Source organism: Chanos chanos, chromosome 8 (genome assembly GCF_902362185.1).
Source record: "Chanos chanos chromosome 8, fChaCha1.1, whole genome shotgun sequence".
NCBI lineage: Eukaryota > Metazoa > Chordata > Actinopteri > Gonorynchiformes > Chanidae > Chanos > Chanos chanos.
The window spans coordinates 31,511,867-31,534,779 of NC_044502.1; the positions used below are offsets into that span (position 1 = coordinate 31,511,867).

Below are 22,913 nucleotides of genomic sequence, written 5' to 3' on the forward strand. Positions count from 1 at the left end.
AGAGGAAGACTCATTAATATTCATAAAAGAAGCGCTACCTGATTGACCGATACAATGCTCCCGCGCTGACACGTCGCGTGCGTGCATAAAGACTTACAAATCCATGGCAACCCTAAACTGCTGTCATCACAGAATTCGCTCCTGGTGGGGATTGAAATCCTACTGACACACTGACAACAGACATTAGACATCCTGAAGTGCTCATTGTACAGTAAGTAAGAATATGACAGGTGTGTCGTAATAAAAACGAGTGGCGTCCAGTGATTAAATGTAGTCTTTCTGCTCTGTGAAGAGGGAAAACCCAGATATTCACAAAGTTTGTGATGAATGACAGGTTGTTTCTTCATGCAAAATAGATTCGGGGTTTAAAATTCAGTCAAGCCGTTTATTTTAGTGGTTTAGTGAAGGTGGGTCATTTTTGTCGCCTTAGAAGAAGGAGAGTATACAGAATGTTAAGACTATAGCCTAAGGGTTATAGATAGCGTTAAATAAGCGTTAGTCAACATTTGCTTGTTGTCATGTCTCAGCCGACGAAATGACGAACGGTAACGTAAGCTAGTACACAGGCGATTCATGATAAAAATGTTTTAAAGCTTCCAGAGATCATTTTCTGTTTTGTTTTCTTCAGAGAGAGTATGACAGTTAAGTGGTGTCACATTTGCGACATGGCAGGAACGTTGTATCGGTAAATCAAGTATTAATAAGTCTTCCCCTGTCACACCACATTGGAAAATTCGCGTGTTTACTTGCTGTTGCGAACCGATTTCATCCTGCAACTTTAGGAAGAAACCAGTACCACAGAGAAAGGGTGTGTGTGACTTTTTGAGGTATAATCTACGACATAATTAAAAGAATGCGTTTTACTCATAAAATGATCATTACCACAAATTATTAAAAAAAATAAAAAATCTGGAGGGGCACGTGCCCCGTCAGCATGAAGCGTCTGCTGACAGGTACCATAAATGATTTGAAGCAGTCCCAAAATGGCGGGAAAAAATCTGAAAGTGGTGTCATATCAATAATCTTGAACATCATACATTTATCCTTTGACAGATGATGCATTGTTTCAGCAGTCTGAATTAAGAGATATCAGTGAGTGAGAATTATTAGAGCACAGTGTAAATGTGTGTTTAAAAACCTTTAACATTCACAAAGACTGCATACTTTCATTACGTCTTAATAGAATATTAATATACTTAAATGTCATTGGATTAAATGTCTGTTTGCACAAATATCACAAAGTAAATGAAACATAAATTACTGCGGTGAAATTTTCTTAATGTGTCGTGCACAACGCCAACTAATTTCTGATATTTTTACAAAACTAAACTTTCCCTTCGTTACTGTGCGTTCACACTGGAGGCGGCGAGAGCATCAGAGCGATCGGAAGTTATTCATTTATTATGTGAGCCAGCGTCTCTCAGCGGCGAGAACCATCGCGTCTTGGGCGGTTTGGGCATCAGAATAAAGTTGAAGTTCGGTTAATTTTATGGTAATAAACTATGACACGATTCGGCGGCAAACAATCGGAATTTAGAAGTGCTCCGCGCTAGAGAGCCCAACTGTGTAAACCTATGTTCCCACCAAATGCACAACGGAGGAGAGGTTGATCATTGCCGTGGCTGGTTGAAATTTGATTCAGCATTTTTAGCATCTTAGCATCAACACAAAGGTCACACCACACAAATGGCTTTTAATTAGTTTATTTCGTTTGTTTATTTTGTTACCAAACATGTTATTATAATTGTTAATTTCTTTCCTTCATCGATCGATTTCTCACCTTAACATTTAAAATATTTCATGAGGTTAACTTTTACCTTACTTGTGGTCAAAAAAGATACCGGTCGACACTTTGGTTTGCTTTGCGGCCCCTTTAGGAAAAGTTTGCAAGACCAAGCATTCTGAACGAACTTGTATCCGACTAATTCACCTACGTCAGAGCGTCCACAGCGTTCGACAGCGTTGGTAGGCCTAGTAGAGCTAATTTTGACGCTCTCGCCCCTCCCAGTGTGAACGTAGGGTTAATGCGAACAGGCTTGATCTCAGCAGAACGACAACAAAAGTAGTGTCGAAACAAATTCCGTACAGCGTCATCTCTAAGGCCATATATGAGTGGGCTAAGACATCGAGGAAGAAGGAGAACAATGAGGAAATTTAGATAACGAAGATCCGAAAACAGTTTGCTGTTACTTGTCATTGCCAATATTCGCTCAATAGTTCCATACAGGAAAGAGGTGAGACACAGGCCCAGCTGAATAAGATGTAGTAATACCGTCCTGTGGGCTTTCTTAGTAGATTCTTTATTTGTGGAGACAGACCTTGCTGCGACTATGATGCTGATGTATGTAAAAACAATGATGACTGTCACTGAAACAAAGTAAAACACGTTAAAAGCTAGATACATATCTGCCTGCCACGGAGCTATGAAGGTTCTCTCCCTGGTGCAAAACATGAGCAAGTGGAAAGATTTCGGTTCCGTCACCACCGCAAAAAGAGTGTCGATCATGAAGTTGATAGAGCCGATAATCCTGATCACGCCTATAGCAACGCAAGTCCGTCTCCGGGTAGCTATCTCACTGTGTCTTAATGGAAAGCATATAGCTGCGTAGCGTTCTAGAGACATCACAACCAGGTTTAAAGGAGCGTTACTAAAGGTGGACGTGGCCACAAAAACTAAAAGAAAGCAAACAACCTTGGCCAGCTGAAGGAAAGCCAGCGAACAGATATAAAGAATCAGAGATATTAGCAGCTGGATAGAATCATTGAGTAACATGTGAGCAAAAAGAATGTAGCGAGGAGTCTCCTTAAACACAGGTTTACTCCACAGTACAAAGAGCAGAACCCCATTGACATACACAAAGAACAGTGCCACTAACAGAGCTATGGCAAATTTTGTCAGCATTGGTGCATCTAGCACATGGAATATCTGTTGATGTATGAATAAAACCTCTGAAGTGGTTTTATTGTTAGCTGTCATTGCCTGAGCAAAGAAATAAAAACAGTTTATGAAAAGAGATTTCAAAAAATTATTTTTGCGCTGCAGAACTGTTAAGGTGTTTTATTTCATTTTAGTTGAATGAGGAAAGTGGTGAAAACATGCAATAACTACAGCTGGTCTATGGATGTATCATGTTCAAGATTTAAAATAGAGGAGCAAATACTCCGTGAAGTTTTTCTCCAGTGAAAGAGAAAGCTTCTTCCCCAAGCTGTCTTTGACTGCCCAGAATGCAGTCTGAAATAATACATATCTCCATGACTTTTATAATCAATGGTGACATCACTGACGTCCCGTGGTGAACGACACTCTACACGTACCCAAACGTCACAGTACACAAACAGGCAACATGCACCAAAAAAAACCCCCCCCCCCAAAAAACAGCAGTTAAACCATGCACAACACAGAACATAATGATTATAGCAATAGTTAAAGGGGATCATTATTTAGACACAAAATGTTCTTCAATTAGTGTCCAATAAAGTCAATTAGTTTCTAGTAGTGAATGGTGCTAATCTAGACTCAAACAGTTACTGAAACAAGTGAAGAAGCATCATAACCTCCAGTAATATGAACTTTGAATGACATGATTTACTGAACTCTGGCAATATACGGTCATCTTTGATACTCATTGTAGATACCAAAATGTGTGCCAGGCGCAAGAGACACTTGTTAATTAGTGATGTTTTTTATACTTTAGAACTACTAAGCGTCATTTTATAGTATGTGTAGTTACTGAAAAGGTGTGTGATTTATTATATTTGTAGCATGCATGTGTGTGTGTGGTATTTAACTGGATGGTTTTGTAGCTGTGAGATGTGCTGCCAGTAGAACTCTGGTACAAAGTTGTAGATTTATTTTTGAGTAACTTTTATTTTTTCCACAGATAATAAGAATGGAAGGATGAGAGCGAGTATGAATACAGGAGTTTGTATTTATGTATAATACCTACACATAGTCATCTAGATATGTATTTAAGATATATGCCGCTATAGATATTTCAACGGTGAATTGCACCCTGTCCGCCTGCGTCATTAAGGAGAGGTAAAAAAAATCAAATCCACCCAAAGAAAAAAACGCAGTCTGATCCATTCGCGCAATTTAGGAGTGGCATTACTTCTGTTTAAAGCGGAAGTCACCATGAACAAAAGATCTTGCCACGTGTAGTCGGACATGGGTTTTAAACTCAGGCGGGCGGGTCACTATACAGTCTTTCCAATATATTACACACGTGGTTATCATTACATATAACGACACATGACATGTTCATAGCAGCTGTGCCTTGTTAAGAACCATTTCTAAACCAGGCTATTGACAATTTGACTATTTTAAATAATAGCCATGCCCTGATGTGCAACAGTGATTGAAATAAGCCGTTTTCATATCGACATTTCAAAAGCTGTCACATAATTTGAGGAACAATAGGCTACAGGAGAATTTACAAGGAGATAATTCAAGGTTCGATACTGTTCGATACTGCACAGCAAAATTAACCTAAGTTTAAGACCGTCATATAAAATGATGCTGCTCTAGACAGCATACAGAATCATGTTGCAGTATTTGTTATGCGTGTAGATCACACAAGGTAGCATGAGTATGTAAAACTTGATCTAAACTGATTCATTTGGGTCAAAGTGTAAAAAATGGCGATAATTTACTTGTGGAGAATTAAATACATCGTGAAGGTTTTAGCAGAAACCAGATCGACTGTATCTTTGGGGAAACTGAGCTGTAGAAATGTCTCGCTTCTCATACTTTACTGGAACTGCAGCACAGAAGATTCACAATATTCTGACATTCCTGGACCATATATTTTGGAATGAAGAAGAAACTAATGAGCTAATAATGGACTGTCGAAACAGACAAGTGATATCGCTATAAGAGAACTGTTACTGAAGGGCAACTAATTTCAGGAAACAACAACTCCAATACGTGCAAGCACGATGCAAGAATACACATGTTACCAGTACTGTTTTCTCACGATGCTATTTGCTATGCTATCACAGGTCACGACTAGCTAGGGAGCCAGAAGGCTAAACAACCGGATTGAGGAATGGCTACTAACTTTAGCTGCTGTCTTGCAGAGCAAACTATGCCTATATTTCTCAGATGCGATTAAGTGTGTATAACTAATTGCATTTCATTTTCACACGTTTGAAAAAGGGACTGATACTCTACTGACCACCTCAGCAACACACCGTTAAGTTGTCGTCTACATCTCCTTCAGCACTGACGCGCATTACGCAGAGTGCTGTGTGCGTGGCTACCGCGTATTTTCGAAATATAGCGCGGCAGAGGAAGACTCATTAATATTCATAAAAGAAGCGCTACCTGATTGACCGATACAACGCTCCCGCGCTGACACGTCGCGTGCGTGCATAAAGACTTACAAAGCCATGGCAACTCTAAACTGCTGTCATCACAGAATTCGCTCCTGGGGAGATTGAAATCCTGTTGACACACTGACAACAGACATTAGACATCCTGAAGTGCTCATTGCACAGTAAGTAAGAATATGACAGGTGTGTTCTGATAAAAACGAGTGGTCTCCACTGATTAAATGCAGTCTTTCTGCACTGTGAAGAGGGAAAACCCAGATATTCACAGAGTTTGTGATGAATGACAGGTTGTTTCTTCATGCAAAATAGATTCGGGGTTTAAAATTCAATCAAGCCGTTTATTTTAGTGGTTTAGTGAAGGCGGGTCATTTTTATCCCCTTAGAAGAAGGCGAGTATACAGAATGTTAAGACTATAGCCTATGGGTCAAAGTTAGCGTTAAGTAAGCGTTAGTCAACATTTGCTTGTTGTCATGTCTCAGCCGACGAAATGACGAACGGTAACGTAGGGTACGCTAGTACACAGGAGATTCATGATAACAATGTTTTAAAGCTTCCAGAGATCATTTTCTGTTTTGTTCTCTTCAGAGAGAGTATGACAGTTAAGTGGTGTCACATTTGCGACATGGCAGGAACGTTGTAATACCAATCAAGTATTAATGAGTCTTCCCCAGTCACACTATACTGTAAAATTCGCGTGTTTACCTGCTGTTGCGAACCGATTTCATCCTGCAACTTTACGAAGAAACCAGTACCACAGAGAAAGGGTGTGTGTGACTTTTTGAGGTATAATCTACGACATCATTAAAAGAATGTGTTTTACTCCTAAAATGATCATTACCACAAATTATAAATAATAATAATATAAAAAAAAATATATGAGAAATCCAGATATCAAAAATCTGGAGGGGCACGTGCCTCGTCAGCATGAAGCCTCTGCTGACAGGTACCATAAATGATTTGAAGCAGTCCCAAAATGGCGGGGGAAAAAATCTGAAAGTGGTGTTATTTCAATAACCTTGAACATCATACATTAATCATTTGACAGATGACGCATTGTTTCAGCAGTCTGAATACAGATATCAGTGAGTGAGAATTATTAGAGCACAGTGTAAATGTGTGTTTAAAAACCTTTAACATTCACAAAGATTCCATACTTTCATTGCGTTTTTAACAGAATATTAATATACTTAAATGTCATTGGATTAAATGTCTATTGACATAAATATCACAAAGCAAATGAAACAGAAGTTACTGCGGTGAAATTTTCTTATTGTGTTATGCACAATGCCAACTAATTTCTGATATTTTGACGAAACTAAACTTTCCCTTCGTTACTGTGCTTTCACACTGGAGGCGGCGAGAGCGTCAGAGCGACCGGAAGTTATTCATTTGCTATGTGAGCCAGCGTCTCTCAGCGGCGAGTGCCGCTGCGTCTTGGGCGGTTTGGGCATCAGAATAAAGTTGAAGTTCGGTTAATTTTATGGTAATAAACTATGACACGATTCGGCGGCAAACAATCGGAATTAAGAAGTGCTCCGCACTAGAGAGCCCAACTGTGTAAACTTATGCTCCCACCAAACGCACCGAATGCACATCGGAGGAGAGGTTGATCATTGCCGTGGCTGGTTGAAATTTGATTCAGCATTTTTAGCATCTTAGCATCAACACAAAGGTTACACCACACAAATGGCTTTTAATTAGTTTATTTCGTTTGTTTATTTTGTTACCAAACATGTTATTATAATTGTTCATTTCTTTCCTTCATCGATCGATTTCTCACCTTAACATATAAAATATTTCATGAGTGAACAGAAGGAATGGCTGTCAGGAGCTACTCCGGTTAAACTTGTGTGCCGGGTTCGCAAGAACTAGCCCACTACAGGTGATCGATCAGAATCACTGCATCCAAGTCAGGATTGATCCCTTTATTGTGAGGGTTTCACTGCCACACAATTCTCAAATTGTGGAGTATCTACTCCAATGTAAAAATACAGCTATACACGGTGTGGTTTCTTCAAATGTACGCACACCATAGGGAAACACTGGCATCAATCGGACAACTAGAAAACTGCAAACTCATCCTAACACAAGTCTATTAACATCTGACGTCACCATGACCTATTAGGGGTATGCAAATGGATTGTACCAAATGATAAATGGGGCATACCATTAACGTATGGGGGTAAAGGCCTTTATAACAGCCGCCCCCAGATTTCTGAAGGAAATCTGAACAATCATAAAGGCAACGTTATATAACTTGTGTTCAGTCCAGTACAGTTTAGTCCGGCAGGGCAGGAAGACGGACAAGACGAGCCACAGGGCGGGTGAAGGAGCGATCCCCCACCTTGACTTGAACAGTTCTTACTTTGCCATCAGTTCGTGGGAGTGTCTGAGTAACTCTCCCCACCGGCCATAATGCCCGTGGTAGTTGAGGATCAACTACCATCACTATGGCACCAACCTGGATGTTTGATGTGTCTGAGTACCACTTCTGTCGTGCTTGCAGACTGGGAAGATAGGATCTTATGAAGTGCTTCCAGAAGTGGTCTGCAAGCAGCTGACTATGTCTCCATCTTCTTCTGCTGAGAAGCTCCGACTGTGGATACACTACTTGCGGCAGGGAAGCATCGGGCCGCCCCATAAGCAAGGTGTTTGGTGTAACAGGGTCAGGATCAGCAACGTCTGACGACACATATCCTAAGGGCTTTGAGTTGAGGATCTCCTCGACTTCAGTCAATACAGTCCTCAGGACCTCTTCGGTGACAGTTTGGGCTCCGAGTGTGACTTGGAGAGCTTGTTTTAGGGACCTGACCTCTCTCTCCCAGCAGCCACCAAAGTGCGGTGCGTTTGGTGGGTTGAAGGAGAATCTGATTTGTTGGGGGGCAAGCTGGGTTTGGAGCTCTGGCTGGAGGGAAGCAAAGGCTTCTTTTAGTTCTCGTTCTCCTCCCCGAAAGTTAGTGCCTTGGTCTGAGAGGAGTTCAAATGGCTTACCCCTGCGTGCCACAAATCTCCGTAGTGCCATAAGGAAAGAGTCAGTGTCGACACTGGTGAGAAGGTCGAGGTGCACCGCTCTTGTCATCAGGCATTTAAAGATTATGCCCCATCTCTTCTCATTTCTCCGACCTACTTTGATCGTGTAAGGACCAAAACAATCTACCCCTGTGGAGTAGAAGGCCGGCTTGTGCAGGCGTAGTCTGGCAGGGGGCAGGTCGGCCATTTCTGGGACCTAAGGTTTGGCCCGCCATTTCCTACAGTCAGTGCACTGTCGTTGGTGGCGTCTGACAGCCTCTCGTCCCCGGAGAATCCAGTATTTTCGCCGTATTTCAGCAAACACGCGCTCTGCACCTGGATGGTGTAGCTGCTCATCAAACGCCCGAATGATTAGCTGGGTGATTTTGTGCTTGGGGTCAAGTACAACTGGGTGAATGGTCTCTGCTTCAAGGGAGGGGCTGTGCCGTAGGCGGCCACCCACACGTATCAGCTGTGCCGTGCTGTCCAGTACTGGGGACAGGGTGTGGAGACGACTACTGCTTGGCAATGGCTTACCCTCCCTTAGATGTTGGAGGTCGGCTGGAAAACAGTCCTGCTGCGCTCGCTGTAGGAGGACGCTCTCCGCCTCTCTGTAATCGTCCGCGGTGGGTGATGTGCTTGCCGCCCCATGTAGGGACTTAGCAGTGGCCTCCATCAGGTCTCCGTAGGCTTTAAACTGACTTACATCGGGCACTGGTGGGCTTGAGAGAACTGTTGTGAGACCACAAAGGGCTGCCCTTTTCAATTCTTCACCGGCTGTAGGGATAGGCTGTATGTGTGGTGATTCTGGCCACCGGTCTTGACTCATATGGAGGAAAGGCGGACCTTGACACCAGCGACTCTGTGCTGTTAGTTCTGAGAGTGGCTTCCCACGTGTGATATCATCGGCGGGGTTACGGGCTGAGTCCACATAGCGCCATGATTCTCTGTCTGTGAGGTCCTGTATCTCAGCAACTCGTGTGCCCACGAACACCTTGAATCTACAGGAGTCGGACTGTAGCCAACTGAGCACAGTGGTGGAGTCTGTCCAGAATGCGAAGTGGCGAACGGGAAGGGTTAGCTCCTCCCTCAGCACTCTGGCCAACTGTGCCCCTGTCAGTGCTGGGCACAGCTCCAGGCGAGGGATGGACTGCTGTTTCTTTGGGGCTACACGAGAGCGGGCTGTGAGAAATGAAACGTCCACTTTGCCACTGGGACTCTCAGTTCTGAGGTATGCCACCGAGCCATACGCACGCTCTGAGGCGTCGCAAAATACATGGACTTCCCTCTGACTGCTTGGGGTGTCCATTTCAGGGCTGGTGTAGCACCTGGGTAGGGTGATCTTCTTTAAGGCAGGGAGCTCGCTCCTCCACGCCTGCCACGAGTGCAGCAGGTCTTCTGGCAGGGATGGGTCATCCCAATCTCTCCTTTTGTCCCACAATTGCTGCACTATTACCTTGGCTCTGGTAGTGTAGGGCACCAAGAATCCAAGGGGGTCGTACTGACTGGCAAGTACTCTGTAGATTGTGCGCATGGTGGTCTCTGTAGGTTCAAGGGCCCGATGCTTGTAGGACAGCATGTCTGACGGGCAATGCCAGTGCAGACCAAGGGCAGATTCTTGCGTGTTGGGCTGGCCCTGCACAATCCACAGTTCTGCACTGTCCGACCGAGCCTCTGATGGTAGATGAGAGATGACTGTGGGCCGATTACTCGCCCACTGCCGCAGCTCGAAGCCCCCTTGTGCCAAGATATTCCGCAAACGATCGACGAACGTCTTCGCATCATCCTCTGAGGTCAGACTAAGTAGACAGTTGTCTACATAAAATCCTTTTAGCACTGCCTCCCTGATGGCATCACCCGGCTGGCTGTGGTCTATGATGTGCCTTTGGAGAGCGTACGTAGCACAGCAGGGGCTGCTGGTCGTACCAAACGGAAGTACTCTCCATTCATATATACTGGGCGGTTCCTCTCATTTCAAGTCCCTCCACAGGAAGCGGAGGAGTGGCCTGTCCCGTGGGAGCAGTCTCACCTGGTGAAACATGCCGCGGATATCACTGCTGATGGCCATAGTGTGTTCTCTAAATCTCAGCAGCACGGCAAGGAGGGGAGGTCCCAGTGTTGGCCCAGGGAGCAGGCGTTGGTTCAGGTTCTCACCTTTAAATTGGAAGGAACAGTTAAAGACTACACGATTTTTATCATTATGCTGGACCATGTGGTGCGGAATGTACCAGCTAATAGGTGTTTCCTCAGTGCCCGGCTCTAATTTAACCACATAGCCTGCTCTCTCCAATCTTTGCATTTCTGCTGTGTAGGCTGCTGCCTGCTCGGGGTCCTTGGCTAACCTCTTCTCTGTACTGCGCAGCTGAGGGAGCACGGCTTCCTTTGGGGCCTGTAGCTGTGGCATGTTCTGTGCCCGCAGGAGGGATGTGGCGTAGCGATGGACTCCGTCCACTTCAACTCTCTTGGTCTGGGTCTCAAGGAGATGTATGGCCTCTTTATCCTGCTGTGAACGGGTGCTGGCTTTCTCGCTGCACCAAGGCAGTACATCCATTTGCCATAGCCTCTCTACCTGACTGTAGAGATCCACTGGTTGGGGCAAAGTGGCTATGAAGTAGCACTGCTGTTCACGAAGGTACTGCCTCAATCCATGTGCTGGGCCTTGCAGTGTCCAGCCAAGGCGAGTCCTAATGGCTGCAGGGCCCCCTGGTGGTCCTAGGCGCACCGGTTCCACTGGTGTGATTAGGTGGGGATGATCTGAGCCAATGAGTAGGACTGGGCGCGCCCCGTTAAAGGCCAGCAGAGGCAGGTCTCGCAGGTGCCTGTATCTCCGTTGGAGGACCTCCACTGGGTGGGTGTGATCAGCTAGGCCCAGGTGTTTGGCCGTAAAAGCTCTCCTAATGTGGAATACTCTCCGTGGTTCAGCTGCTGAGGAGACGGTGAAGGAGACAACAGCCCCATGTAGAACGGGGCTCTTGTCTAACTGTTCTTATGAGCAGTTGCTCAGGCTCACCTTGTAGGCCTAGTTGTTGGGCTGCAGGATGGAGAAGGATGGTGCGTTCAGAGCCATCATCCAGGATAGCGAATGTCTCCATGGCTCTATCTCCGTTCCTCAGTATCACTTTGCACACTTTCAGCCATACATGGCGCCCTTACGGAAGCCTGTCGATATATAAGACTTCCTCCGTGGCATTGAGTAAGAAGGCCTTTGAGGGTTCTGTCTTTAATGACTGTTGTTGCACCTCTCCCTTCTCTGGCCTCTCCTGGGTCCTCTCATTTATGTCGTGTAGAGCAAGCAGGTGTCTACTGTTACATGTTTTACAGCCCATTTTGAGGTTGCATTCAGCCGCTCTGTGACCTCTCCCACAGCGCCAGCACCTGTTGTTCGTCTTGATCCAGGTCTGTTTCTGTGTGAGACTGAGCAGTTTGAAGTTAGAGCAGTTGTTCAGGGAATGTTTATTATTGTCACAGTAGGGGCAGTATTTCTTTACCATCTGTATGGAACTTGGAGCATGAGCCTGGTCACTGGGGGATGAGGTCTCTGTATTTAGAAGGATTGTGGAGGGCTTAGCTGGAGGTTTCCAGCCCTTCCGCTGCTCCTTTGGTTTAGGCTCTCTCCGTGCCTTGGTGTCGAACCGAGAGTTGTCCTCTTGGACCTGGATCTCATATTCTAGCCAGTCGGCCAAGTCAAGAAGAGTAGGTATGGGCACTCTGTGAGGGTGTATGAATCTTCGAAAGTTAGAGCGCAGATCATGAGGTAGCTTGCTGAGCAGTCTGGATACATGTGAGCCACATTCTAGCTCGACTCTGCCTTTCCTTCCCAGTTGCTCCAACATGCTCACCAAGGAACGAACACGCAAGGCAAACATTCTGAAGGCTTTCCCATCACCGCTAACAATGCTGGGGCCATCCATCAGCTCGGCTATACGCTGTAAAGCCAACTGGTGTGGCTGTCCGTATTGCTGATTGAGTGCGGCCATTGTATCAGTGAAGGGATGTCTGGAGTGGCTGTATGAGTCCGCAATCAGCAGGGCTTCTTCAGACTTAAGGTGGTCGACAAGAATCTGATATTTAAATCTCTCTGATGCATCATGGGGGAGGAGATTCTCCAGGGCAATTCGCAGGCGAGAGAACTCTCTTGGGTTAGGGTGGATCATATCCGGAATGGTAGGCGTGGGTCCCCTATAGGTCTGCTCCTGCCCACCTACTGGGCTCGGCGTTCGGTGCTGGGAGTGACGGTGCTCAGGGGCGAAATCACGCCTCTCAAATGGATAGCCACGTTCTGCTGGGTAACGCCCTTCTGGTGAACGGTCCTCCTCTGCAGAGTGACGTCTCTCTGATGCGTAGTCAGCCTCGTGTGCCCGGGAATGGCGCTGCTGGAATGACTGTGGTGGCACAGAGTAGCGCTCTGCTGAATAGTCTCTGTCAGTTGTGTATTCATACCTGCAGAATGATGAGCGAAGGTCATGGCGTTCCCTGCCCTGAGGATAGTCGTGTTCTGGTGGAGCAACCTGCTGGTCCTCTTCCACCAGTACTGCCCGCTGCCGCTGTCGTTGGGCTTGGTTAGATAGTCCAGGAGGGGGATGTGAGCTAGGTTGCTGTAGTTGCTGTACAACAGCTCCCAGGTGCTCCACCTGCCTCCGTAACTGCTCTGTCTGGTTAACGCTCTGGCGATTGAGCTGCTCTAACTTGACCTCATTTTGCCTACTCTGCAGGCGAAGTGACTCGTTCTGTAGTTTCAACTCCTCCATAGCGATGAGCAAGGCCTCTTGATCCGCTTTTAGTTTCCTATTTTTCCCTATGTAGATCGTCCCCCCTGGGTGACCCTGGATCCCTTACAAGCCACTGTGTAGAGTGGTCGCCCTCCTGACTGGTTGGGGATACTGAGCGCTCACGAGCTGTCCTGTCTTCTTCCTCCTCCACCTCACTCCGTGGGCGAGATGGAGCGTGTTGAGATGTGGGTAGTGGCAAACTGTCCATTTTTCTAAAACCAGTAAGGTCGTAGTCCTTTAAGTGTGAGGGGAGGAATGCTGGCCTCCTGATACGCACACTGGGTACCTCTTTTGATGACTTGGACATACAGATCTGTAGTGAGCTCTCATCCGGCTCGAAGGACCATGAACAGAAGGAATGGCTGTCAGGAGCTACTCCGGTTAAACTTGTGTGCCGGGTTCGCAAGAACTAGCCCACTACAGGTGATCGATCAGAATCACTGCATCCAAGTCAGGATTGATCCCTTTATTGTGAGGGTTTCACTGCCACACAATTCTCAAATTGTGGAGTATCTACTCCAATGTAAAAATACAGCTATACACAGTGTGGTTTCTTCAAATGTACGCACACCATAGGGAAACACTGGCATCAATCGGACAACTAGAAAACTGCAAACTCATCCTAACACAACAAGTCTATTAACATCTGACGTCACCATGACCTATTAGGGGTATGCAAATGGATTGTACCAAACGATAAATGGGGCATACCATTAACGTATGGGGGTAAAGGCCTTTATAACAGTGAGGTTAACTTATACCTTACTTGTGGTCAAAAACGATACCGGTCGACACTTTTGTTTGCCTTGCGGCCCCTTTAGGAAAAGTTTGCAAGACCAAGCATTCTGAACGAACTTGTATCTGCCTATTTCACCTATGCCAGAGCGTCCACAGTGTTCGACAGCGTTGGTAGGCCTGGTAGAGCGAATTTTGACGCTCTCGCCCCTCCCAGTGTGAACGTAGGGTTAATATGAACAGGCTTGATCTCAGAAGGACGACAACAAAAGTAGTGTCGGAACAAATTCCGTACAGCGTCATCTCTAAGGCCATATATGAGTGGGCTAAGACATCGAGGAAGAAGGAGAACAATGAGGAAATTTAGATAACGAAGATCCCAAAACAGGGTGCTGTTACTTGTCATTGCCAATATTCGCTCAATAGTTCCATACAGGAAAGAGGTGAGACACAAGCCCAGCTGAATGAAATGTAGTAATACCGTCCTGTGGGCTTTCTTAGCAGATTCTTTATTAGTGGAGACAGACCTCGCTGTGACTATGACGCTTATGTATGTAAAAACAATGATGACTGTCACTGAAACAAAGTAAAACACGTTAAAAGCTAGATACATATCTGCCTGCCACGGAGCTATGAAGATTCTCTCCCTCGTGCAATAAATAAGCAAGTGGAAAGATTTCGGTTCCGTCACCACTGCAAAAAGAGTGTCGACCATGCAGTTGATAGAGCCGATAATCCGGATCACGCCTATAGCAACGCAAGTCCGTCTCCGGGTAGCTATCTCACTGTGTCTTAATGGAAAGCATATAGCTACGTAGCGTTCTAGAGACATCACAGCTAGGTTTAAAGGAGCGTTATTAAAAGTGGACGTGGCCACAAAAACTAAAAGAAAGCAAACAGCCTTGGCCAGCTGAAGGGAAGTCAGAGCACAGATATAAAGAATCAAAGACAGTAGTATCTGGATAGAATCGTTGAGTGACATGTGAGCAAAAAGAATGTAGCGAGGAGTCTCCTTAAACACAGGTTTACTCCACAGAACAAAGAGCAGAACCCCATTCACATACACAAAGAACAGTGCCACAAACAGAGCCATGGCAAATTTTGTCAGCATTGGTGCATCTAGCACATGGAATATCTGCTGATGTATGAATAAAACCTCTGAAGTGGTTTTACTGTTAGTCGTCATGGCCTGAGCAAAGAAATAAAAACAGTTTATGATAAGAGATTTCAAAAAATTATTTTTGCGCTGCAGAACTGTTAAGGTGTTTTATTTCATTTTAGTTGAATGAGAAAAGTGGTGAAAACATGCAGTAACTACAGCTGGTCTATGGATGTATCAAGTTTAGCTCTGATAAAGATTTAAAATAGAGGAGCAAATACTTCGTGAAGTTTTTCTCCAGTGAAAGAAAAAGCTTCGTCCCCAAGCTGTCTTTGACCACCCAGAATGCAGTCTGAAATAATACATATCTCCATGACTTTTATAATCAATGGTGACATCACTGACGTCCCGTGGTGAACGACACTCTACACGTACCCAAACGTCACAGTACACAAACAGGCAACATGCACCAAAAAAAAAAAAAACAGCAGTTAAGCCATGCACAACACAAAACATAATCATTATAGCAACAGTTAAAAGGGATGATTATTTAAACACAAAATGTTCAATTAGTTTCCAGTAAAGTCAATTAGTTTCTAGTAGTGAATGAAAGCACGCAGAGCTGCAAATGACATCAAAGGCCATGGCAACACAATAACTTTTAACAATTTATCAATTAACAAATAACACATCAAATTCATCTCAGTTTACAAAGACAAAAGTCATTTTCAACCTTAAGCTGACTGTAACACGATTCGGCGGTAAACAATCAGAATTAAGAAGTGCTCCGCACTAGAGAACCCAACTGTGTAAACTTATGTTCCCACCAAACGCACCGAATGCACAACGGAGGAGAGGTTGATCATAGCCGTGGCTGGTTGAAATTTGACTCAGCATCATTAGCATCTTAGCATCAACACAAAGGTCACACCACACAAACAACTTTTAATTAGTTTATTTCGTTAGTTTATTTTGTTACCAAACATGTTATTATAATTCTTCATTTCTGTCTCTTATCGATCGATTTCTCACCTTAACATTTAAAGTATTTCATGAGGTTCACTTTTACCTTATTTGTGGTTAGTCAGCATAAAAAACATTCCGGTCGACCAATTTGTTTGCTTTGCTGCCCCTTTAGGAAAAGTTTGCAAGACCAAGCATTCCGAACGAACTTGTATCCGCCTATTTCACCTACGTCAGAGAGTCCACAGCGTTCGACAGCGTTGGTAGGCCTAGTAGAGCGAATTTTGACGCTCTCGCGCCTCCCAGTGTGAACGTAGGGTTAATACGAACAGGCTTGATCTCAGAAGGACGACAACAAAAGTAGTGTCGGAACAAATTCCGTACAGTGTCATCTCTAAGGCCATATATGAGTGGGCTAAGACATCGAGGAAGAAGGAGAACAATGAGGAAATTTAGATAACGAAGATCCCAAAACAGGGTGCTGTTACTTGTCATTGCCAATATTCGCTCAATAGTTCCATACAGGAAAGAGGTGAGACACAGGCCCAGCTGAATGAGATGTAGTAATACCGTCCTGTGGGCTTTCTTAGCAGATTCTTTATTAGTGGAGACAGACCTCGCTGTGACTATGACGCTTATGTATGTAAAAACAATGATGATCGTCACTGAAACAAAGTAAAACACGTTAAAAGCTAGATACATATCTGCCTGCCACGGAGCTATGAAGATTCTCTCCCTCGTGCAATAAATAAGCAAGTGGAAAGATTTCGGTTCCGTCACCACTGCAAAAAGAGTGTCGACCATGCAGTTGATAGAGCCGATAATCCGGATCACGCCTATAGCAACGCAAGTCCGTCTCCGGGTAGCTATCTCACTGTGTCTTAATGGAAAGCATATAGCTACGTAGCGTTCTAGAGACATCACAGCTAGGTTTAAAGGAGCGTTATTAAAAGTGGACGTGGCCACAAAAACTAAAAGAAAGCAAACAGCCTTGGCCAGCTGAAGGGAAGTCAGAGCACAGATATAAAGAATCAAAGACAGTAGTATCTGGATAGAATCGTTGAGGGACATGTGAGCAAAAAGAATGTAGCGAGGAGTCTCCTTAAACACAGGTTTACTCCACAGAACGAAGAGCAGAACCCCATTCACATACACAAAGAACAGTGCCACTAACAGAGCTATGGCAAATTTTGTCAGCGTTGGTGCACTTAGCACATGGAATATCTGCTGATGTATGAATAAAACCTCTGAAGTGGTTTTATTGTTAGTCATCATGGCCTGAGCAAAGAAATAAAAACAGTTTATGATAAGAGATTTCAAAAAATTATTTTTGCGCTGCAGAACTGTTAAGGTGTTTTATTTCATTTTAGTTGAATGAGGAAAGTGGTGAAAACATGCAATAACTACAGCTGGTCTATGGATGTATCAAGTTTAGCTCTGATAAAGATTTAAAATAGAGGAGCAAATACTTCGTGAAGTTTTTCTCCAGTGAAAGAAAAAGCTTCGTCCCCAAGCTGTCTTTGACCACCCAGAATGCAGTCTGAAATAATACATATCTCCATGACTTTTATAATCAATGGTGACATCACTGACGTCCAGTGGTGAACGACACTCTACACGTACCCAAACATCACAGTACACAAACAGGCAACATGCACCAAAAAAAAAAAACAGCAGTTAAACCATGCACAACACAGAACATAATGATCATAGCAATAGTTAAAAGGGATCATTATTTAGACACAAAATGTTCAATTAGTTTCCAGTAAAATCAATTAGTTTCTAGTAGTGAATGACAGCACTCAGAGCGGCCAATAACATCAAAGGCCATGGCAACACAATAACTTTTAACAATTTATCATTTAACAAATGACACATCAAATTCATCTCAGTTTATAAAGACAAAAGTCATTTTCAACCTTAAGCTGACTGTCCTCTGTGGAGTAAATATTTTATGCTAATACAGTAAGAAGAAGGTGCTAATCTAGACTCATACAGTTACTGAAAAAGGGGAAGAAGCATCATAACCTCCAGGAATATGAACTTTGAATGACATGATTTACTGAACTCTGGCAATATACTGTCATCTGTGAAATTCATTGTAGATAATCATTGTATCATTTTATAGTATGTGTAGTGATTGAAAAGGTGTGTGATTTATTGTATTTGTAGCATGCATGTATGTGGTGTGTGTGTGTGTGTGTGTGTGTGTGGTATTTAACTGGATGGTTTTGTAGCTGTGAGATGTGCTGCCAACAGAACTCTGGTATAAAACTGTAGATTTATTTTTGAGTAAGGTTTTTTTTCAACAGATAATAAGAATGGAAGGATGAGGGCGAGTATAAAAACAGGAGTTTGTATTTAATTATAATACCGACACATAGTCATCTAGATATGTATTTAAGATATTGATTATAACAACAATAATAATGGATCTGTGTATGGATTAATAAAGTTATTCAACAAATAGTAATATGAATGAATGGATCAGTGGAAGGAATAGGGGTATTCTATACCTCTACCTCTACTCTATGGCCTAATATGTCAAAGGTTACATATAACTAGCTCTTCGTTTACATTTTCTTCGAATTCTTCATTGCCAAACTGATAAATTGGTTTCAGGAATACATCGACAAAATAATTCAACCGCAGCCTCCCACGGATTTATCATCCAAACATCTTTTTGTTGTCCTCATGACGTATAGTTTTCGCTATAGATATTTCAACGGTGAATTGCACCCTGTCCGCCTGCGTCATTAAGGAGAGGTAAAAAAAAAATCAAATCCACCCAAAGAAAAAAACGCAGTCTGATCCATTCTCTCAGTTCAGGAGTGGCATTACGCCTGTTCAAAGCGGAGGTCACCATGAACAAAAGATCTTGCCACGTGTAGTCGAACATGGGTTTTTAAACTCAGGTGGGCGGGTCACTATACAGTCTTTCCAATATATTACACACGTGGTTATCATTACATATAACGACCCATGACATGTTCATAGCAGCTGTGCCCTGTTAAGAACCATTTCTAAACCAGGTTATTGACGATTTGACTATTTTAAATAATAGCCATGCCCTGATGTGCAACAGTGATTGAAATAAGCCGTTTTCATATCGAGATTTCAAAAGCTGTCACATAATTTGAGGAACAATACAGGAGAACTTACAAGAAGATAATTCAAGGTTCGATACTGTTCGATACTGCACAGCAAAATTAACCTAAGTTTAAGACCGTCATATAAAATGATGCTGCTCTAGACAGCAGATAGAGTCAAGGCTATGTTGCAGTATTTGTTATGCGTATAGATCACAAGGTAGCATGTAAAACTTGATCTAAACTGATTCTTTTGGGTCAACTTTAAGCTGAACACTTCAGCAACACACCGTTAAGCTGTCGTCTACATCTCCTTCAGCACTGACGCGCATTACGCAGAGTTCTGTGTGCGTGACTACCGCGTATTTTCGAAATATAGCGCAGCAGAGGAAGACTTATTAATATTCATAAAAGAAGCGCTACCTGATTGACCGATACAACGCTCCCGCGCTCACATGTCGCGTGCGTGCATAAAGACTTACAAAGCCATGGCAACCCTAAACTGCTGTCATCACAGAATTCGCTCCTGGTGGGGATTGAAATCCTACTGACACACTGACAACAGACATTAGACATCCTGAAGTGCTCATTGTACAGTAAGTAAGAATATGACAGGTGTGTCGTAATAAAAACGAGTGGCGTCCACTGATTAAATGCAGTCTTTCTGCTCTGTAAAGAGGGAAAACCCAGATATTCACAAAGTTTGTGATGAATGACAGATTGTTTCTTCATGCAAAATAGATTCGGGGTTTAAAATTCAATCAAGCCGTTTATTTTAGTGGTTTAGTGAAGGCGGGTCATTTTTGTCCCCTTAGAAGAAGGCGAGTATACAGAATGTTAAGACTATAGCCTAAGGGTTATAGATAGCGTTAAGCTAGCGTTAGTCAACATTTGCTTATTGCCATGTCTCAGCCGACGAAATGACGAACGGTAACGTAAGCTAGTACACAGGCGATTCATGATAACAATGTTTTAAAGCTTCCAGAGATCATTTTCTGTTTTGTTCTCTTCAGAAAGAGTATGGCAGTTAAGTGGTGTCACATTTGCGACATGGCAGGAACGTTGTAATACCAATCAAGTATTAATGAGTCTTCCCCTGTCACACTATACTGTAAAATTCGCGTGTTTACCTGCTGTTGCGAACCGATTTCATCCTGCAACTTTACGAAGAAACCAGTACCACAGAGAAAGGGTGTGTGTGACTTTTTGAGGTATAATCTACGACATAATTAAAAGAATACGTTTTATTCATAAAATGATCATTACCACTGTTACATTATATGATCTCATCAGCCGCAGCATTTGTTGTTTTGTTTGTTAAATTGTAAGACATAATTCCTTTGCACTATATGTACACAATGTTATATAGTTTACGACCACGTTTTTGTTGTTCGCATGTATTAGGTACAATACGTCCTTTTGTGACGTTGACTATAAAAGTGGAGTGACCACTGATAATTGCTCTATACTGCGTGTAAGTGACTGAGAGAGAGAATAAAGTAGACATTATATTTTCTGCGTGATGTTTTATTGAGATGGAAAACAGAACAGAAAACGCAACAGGTTATGGGCCCAGGCGTGATACAGGAGGAAGATGGCAGAGGTTAGTTTTCGACGGTGATGAAAACAATTACGAAATTTGGGAAGTGAAATTTCTTAGCCACCTGAGGATAATGGGCTTAAAGGACACAATACTCTCCACCGCCGAGCCAGACCCAGAAAAGAACGAAGAATGCTATGCTGAATTAACCCAATTCCTCGATGACAAAAGTTTGTCGTTAGTGATGAGAGAGGCGGCAGATGACGGCAGAAAAGCCCTACAAATACTACGGAGTCATTACGCCAGCCAGGGTAAGCCCAGAATTATAGCCCTCTACACAGAACTAACTTCATTACAGAAAGAGTTTGACGAATCTGTGACCGACTATATCATCCGAGCTGAAAAGGCGGTAACATCCCTAAGAAATGCAAAGGAAGTAATTAGCGACGGGCTTATTATAGCCATGATTCTGAAGGGCCTTCCAGAATCATACAAACCTTTCGCTATACATACGTCACAGAACAGCGAGGAATTAACGTTTGCCCAATTTAAAAGTAAACTAACAAGCTATGAGGAGACGGAGAAGTTCGGCACGAAAACAAAATCGGACAATGTAATGAAAGTTGATATATCATCTGTGATCTGCTACGGATGCGGAAATCGTGGCCATATTGCAAGAGAGTGCCGCCAAAAAGGAGCGACGAAGTGGTGCAGTTACCATAGAAGCTCAACACACAGCGACGAGACATGCAGGAGAAAAACCAAGTATAAAGATGACGCAAAACAAACTGCAGAAACGCAAGAAGACAGCGTTGAAGAAGAAACATTTGTATTCAAGGTTAGTCAGAGTTTCCTCCCGAACATTATTAAAAGAAACGGACTAATGGTCGATTGTGGAGCGACATCCCGCATCATAACGGAGAAAGATAAATTCATAAGATTTGATGAGACTTTTAACCCAAAGTTGCACTACATGGAGCTGGCTGATGGAACAAGGATGAACAACGTGGCGTTGAAACGTGGCGACGCGGAGGTGTTTCTACGGGACTTAGAAGGCAGAAGCACAAAGATCATATTGAGAAAAGCTTTATTCATACCGTCGTATCCACAGAACATAGTCTCTGTAAAAGCGCTCGCTGCTGATGGAGCTAAATTGACCTTCCAGGAGGGACAGAATGAACTCATACACGGAGATGGGACCATTTTCCGCATAGAGGAGCATGAGAGGCTGTATTATGTGAAAATGGTAAATAACAAGGAACAATGTGTTGATGATTCAGTTAATGATATAAGGTCCAGCGACAGAGTAAATTTAACTTGCGATGTCAAAACATGGCACGAAATTCTGGGACACTGTAACATTGCTGATGTGTTAAAATTACCCAGTGTGGTCGAGGGTATGAAGATCACAGGGAACACAAAAGTAGATTGTAGTGTCTGCACTGAGGGAAAATTCACCAACAACAGAAATAGGAGACCTGATGCAAAAGCTACTGAACCTCTGGAATTGGTACATACTGACTTAGCAGGCCCCATTGAGTCAACTGGTCTAGATGGATATAAGTATGCAATTTTATTTACAGATGATTTCTCAGGGGCAGTGTCTGTATACTTCCTTAAAAACAAAAGTGATGCGACACTGGCAACAAAGAAGTTCCTGGCAGATAGCGCACCATACGGTAAAGTTAAGTGCATCAGATCGGACAATGGCACGGAATACACAGGCGATGCTTTTCAGTTACTTTTAAGGGATAGAGGTATAAGACATGAGACATCATCCCCTTTCTCTCCCCATCAAAATGGTACAGCTGAGAGACAGTGGAGGACCCTCTTTGAAATGGGGAGGTGTCTACTGTTCGAGAAGGGATTACCAAAGGTATTGTGGCCTTATGTTGTTCAAAACGCAGCTCATATCCGCAACAGATGTTACAATAACAGGACTAAAAATACCCCATATTTCATGTTAACAGGTAGTAAGCCAAATCTGTCAAAAATGTGGGTGTTTGGATCAGAATGTTATGCATACAAACATGATCATAAGAAGCTAGACCCCAGAGGTGAGAAAGGCATGTTTGTTGGGTACAGTAAGAACAGTCCAGCTTATCTGATCTACAGCCCACATACAAAAAGGGTATCAAAGCACAGGCTGGTGAAATTCATTACAAGAAACAATGTTGAGCAACAGACACAAACTGATAAATATGATTCAGAAATCCAGGGATACGAAGGCGGAAGGTCTGGTAGTGAGAAGAGTGTTGATGCGCCTCAAAGTGAGGATAGCACAGAGGACCAGGTCCTAGATGGGAGTGAGGAGAATGAGAATGCAGATAATACAGACGTGTCACAACATGATGAAACTATAGAGAGCGTAGTC

At 43.5% G+C, this 22,913-nt stretch overlaps 3 protein-coding genes across 3 annotated transcripts; all 3 read right to left on the reverse strand.

Moving 5' to 3' along the window:
- Positions 1-1,930: 1,930 nt before the first annotated feature.
- LOC115819580 (odorant receptor 131-2-like) lies at positions 1,931-2,977 on the reverse strand. Its single transcript, XM_030783084.1, has one exon. It carries the CDS (start codon positions 2,975-2,977, stop codon positions 1,931-1,933), a length of 1,047 nt encoding a protein of 348 aa, XP_030638944.1.
- An 11,010-nt stretch (positions 2,978-13,987) lies between these two features.
- LOC115819581 (odorant receptor 131-2-like) lies at positions 13,988-15,034 on the reverse strand. The gene has a single exon (XM_030783085.1). The coding sequence runs from the start codon at positions 15,032-15,034 to the stop codon at positions 13,988-13,990; it is 1,047 nt and encodes a 348-aa protein (XP_030638945.1).
- A 1,104-nt stretch (positions 15,035-16,138) lies between these two features.
- On the reverse strand, positions 16,139-17,182 carry LOC115819582 (odorant receptor 131-2-like). The gene has a single exon (XM_030783087.1). It carries the CDS (start codon positions 17,180-17,182, stop codon positions 16,139-16,141), a length of 1,044 nt encoding a protein of 347 aa, XP_030638947.1.
- Positions 17,183-22,913: the final 5,731 nt, after the last annotated feature.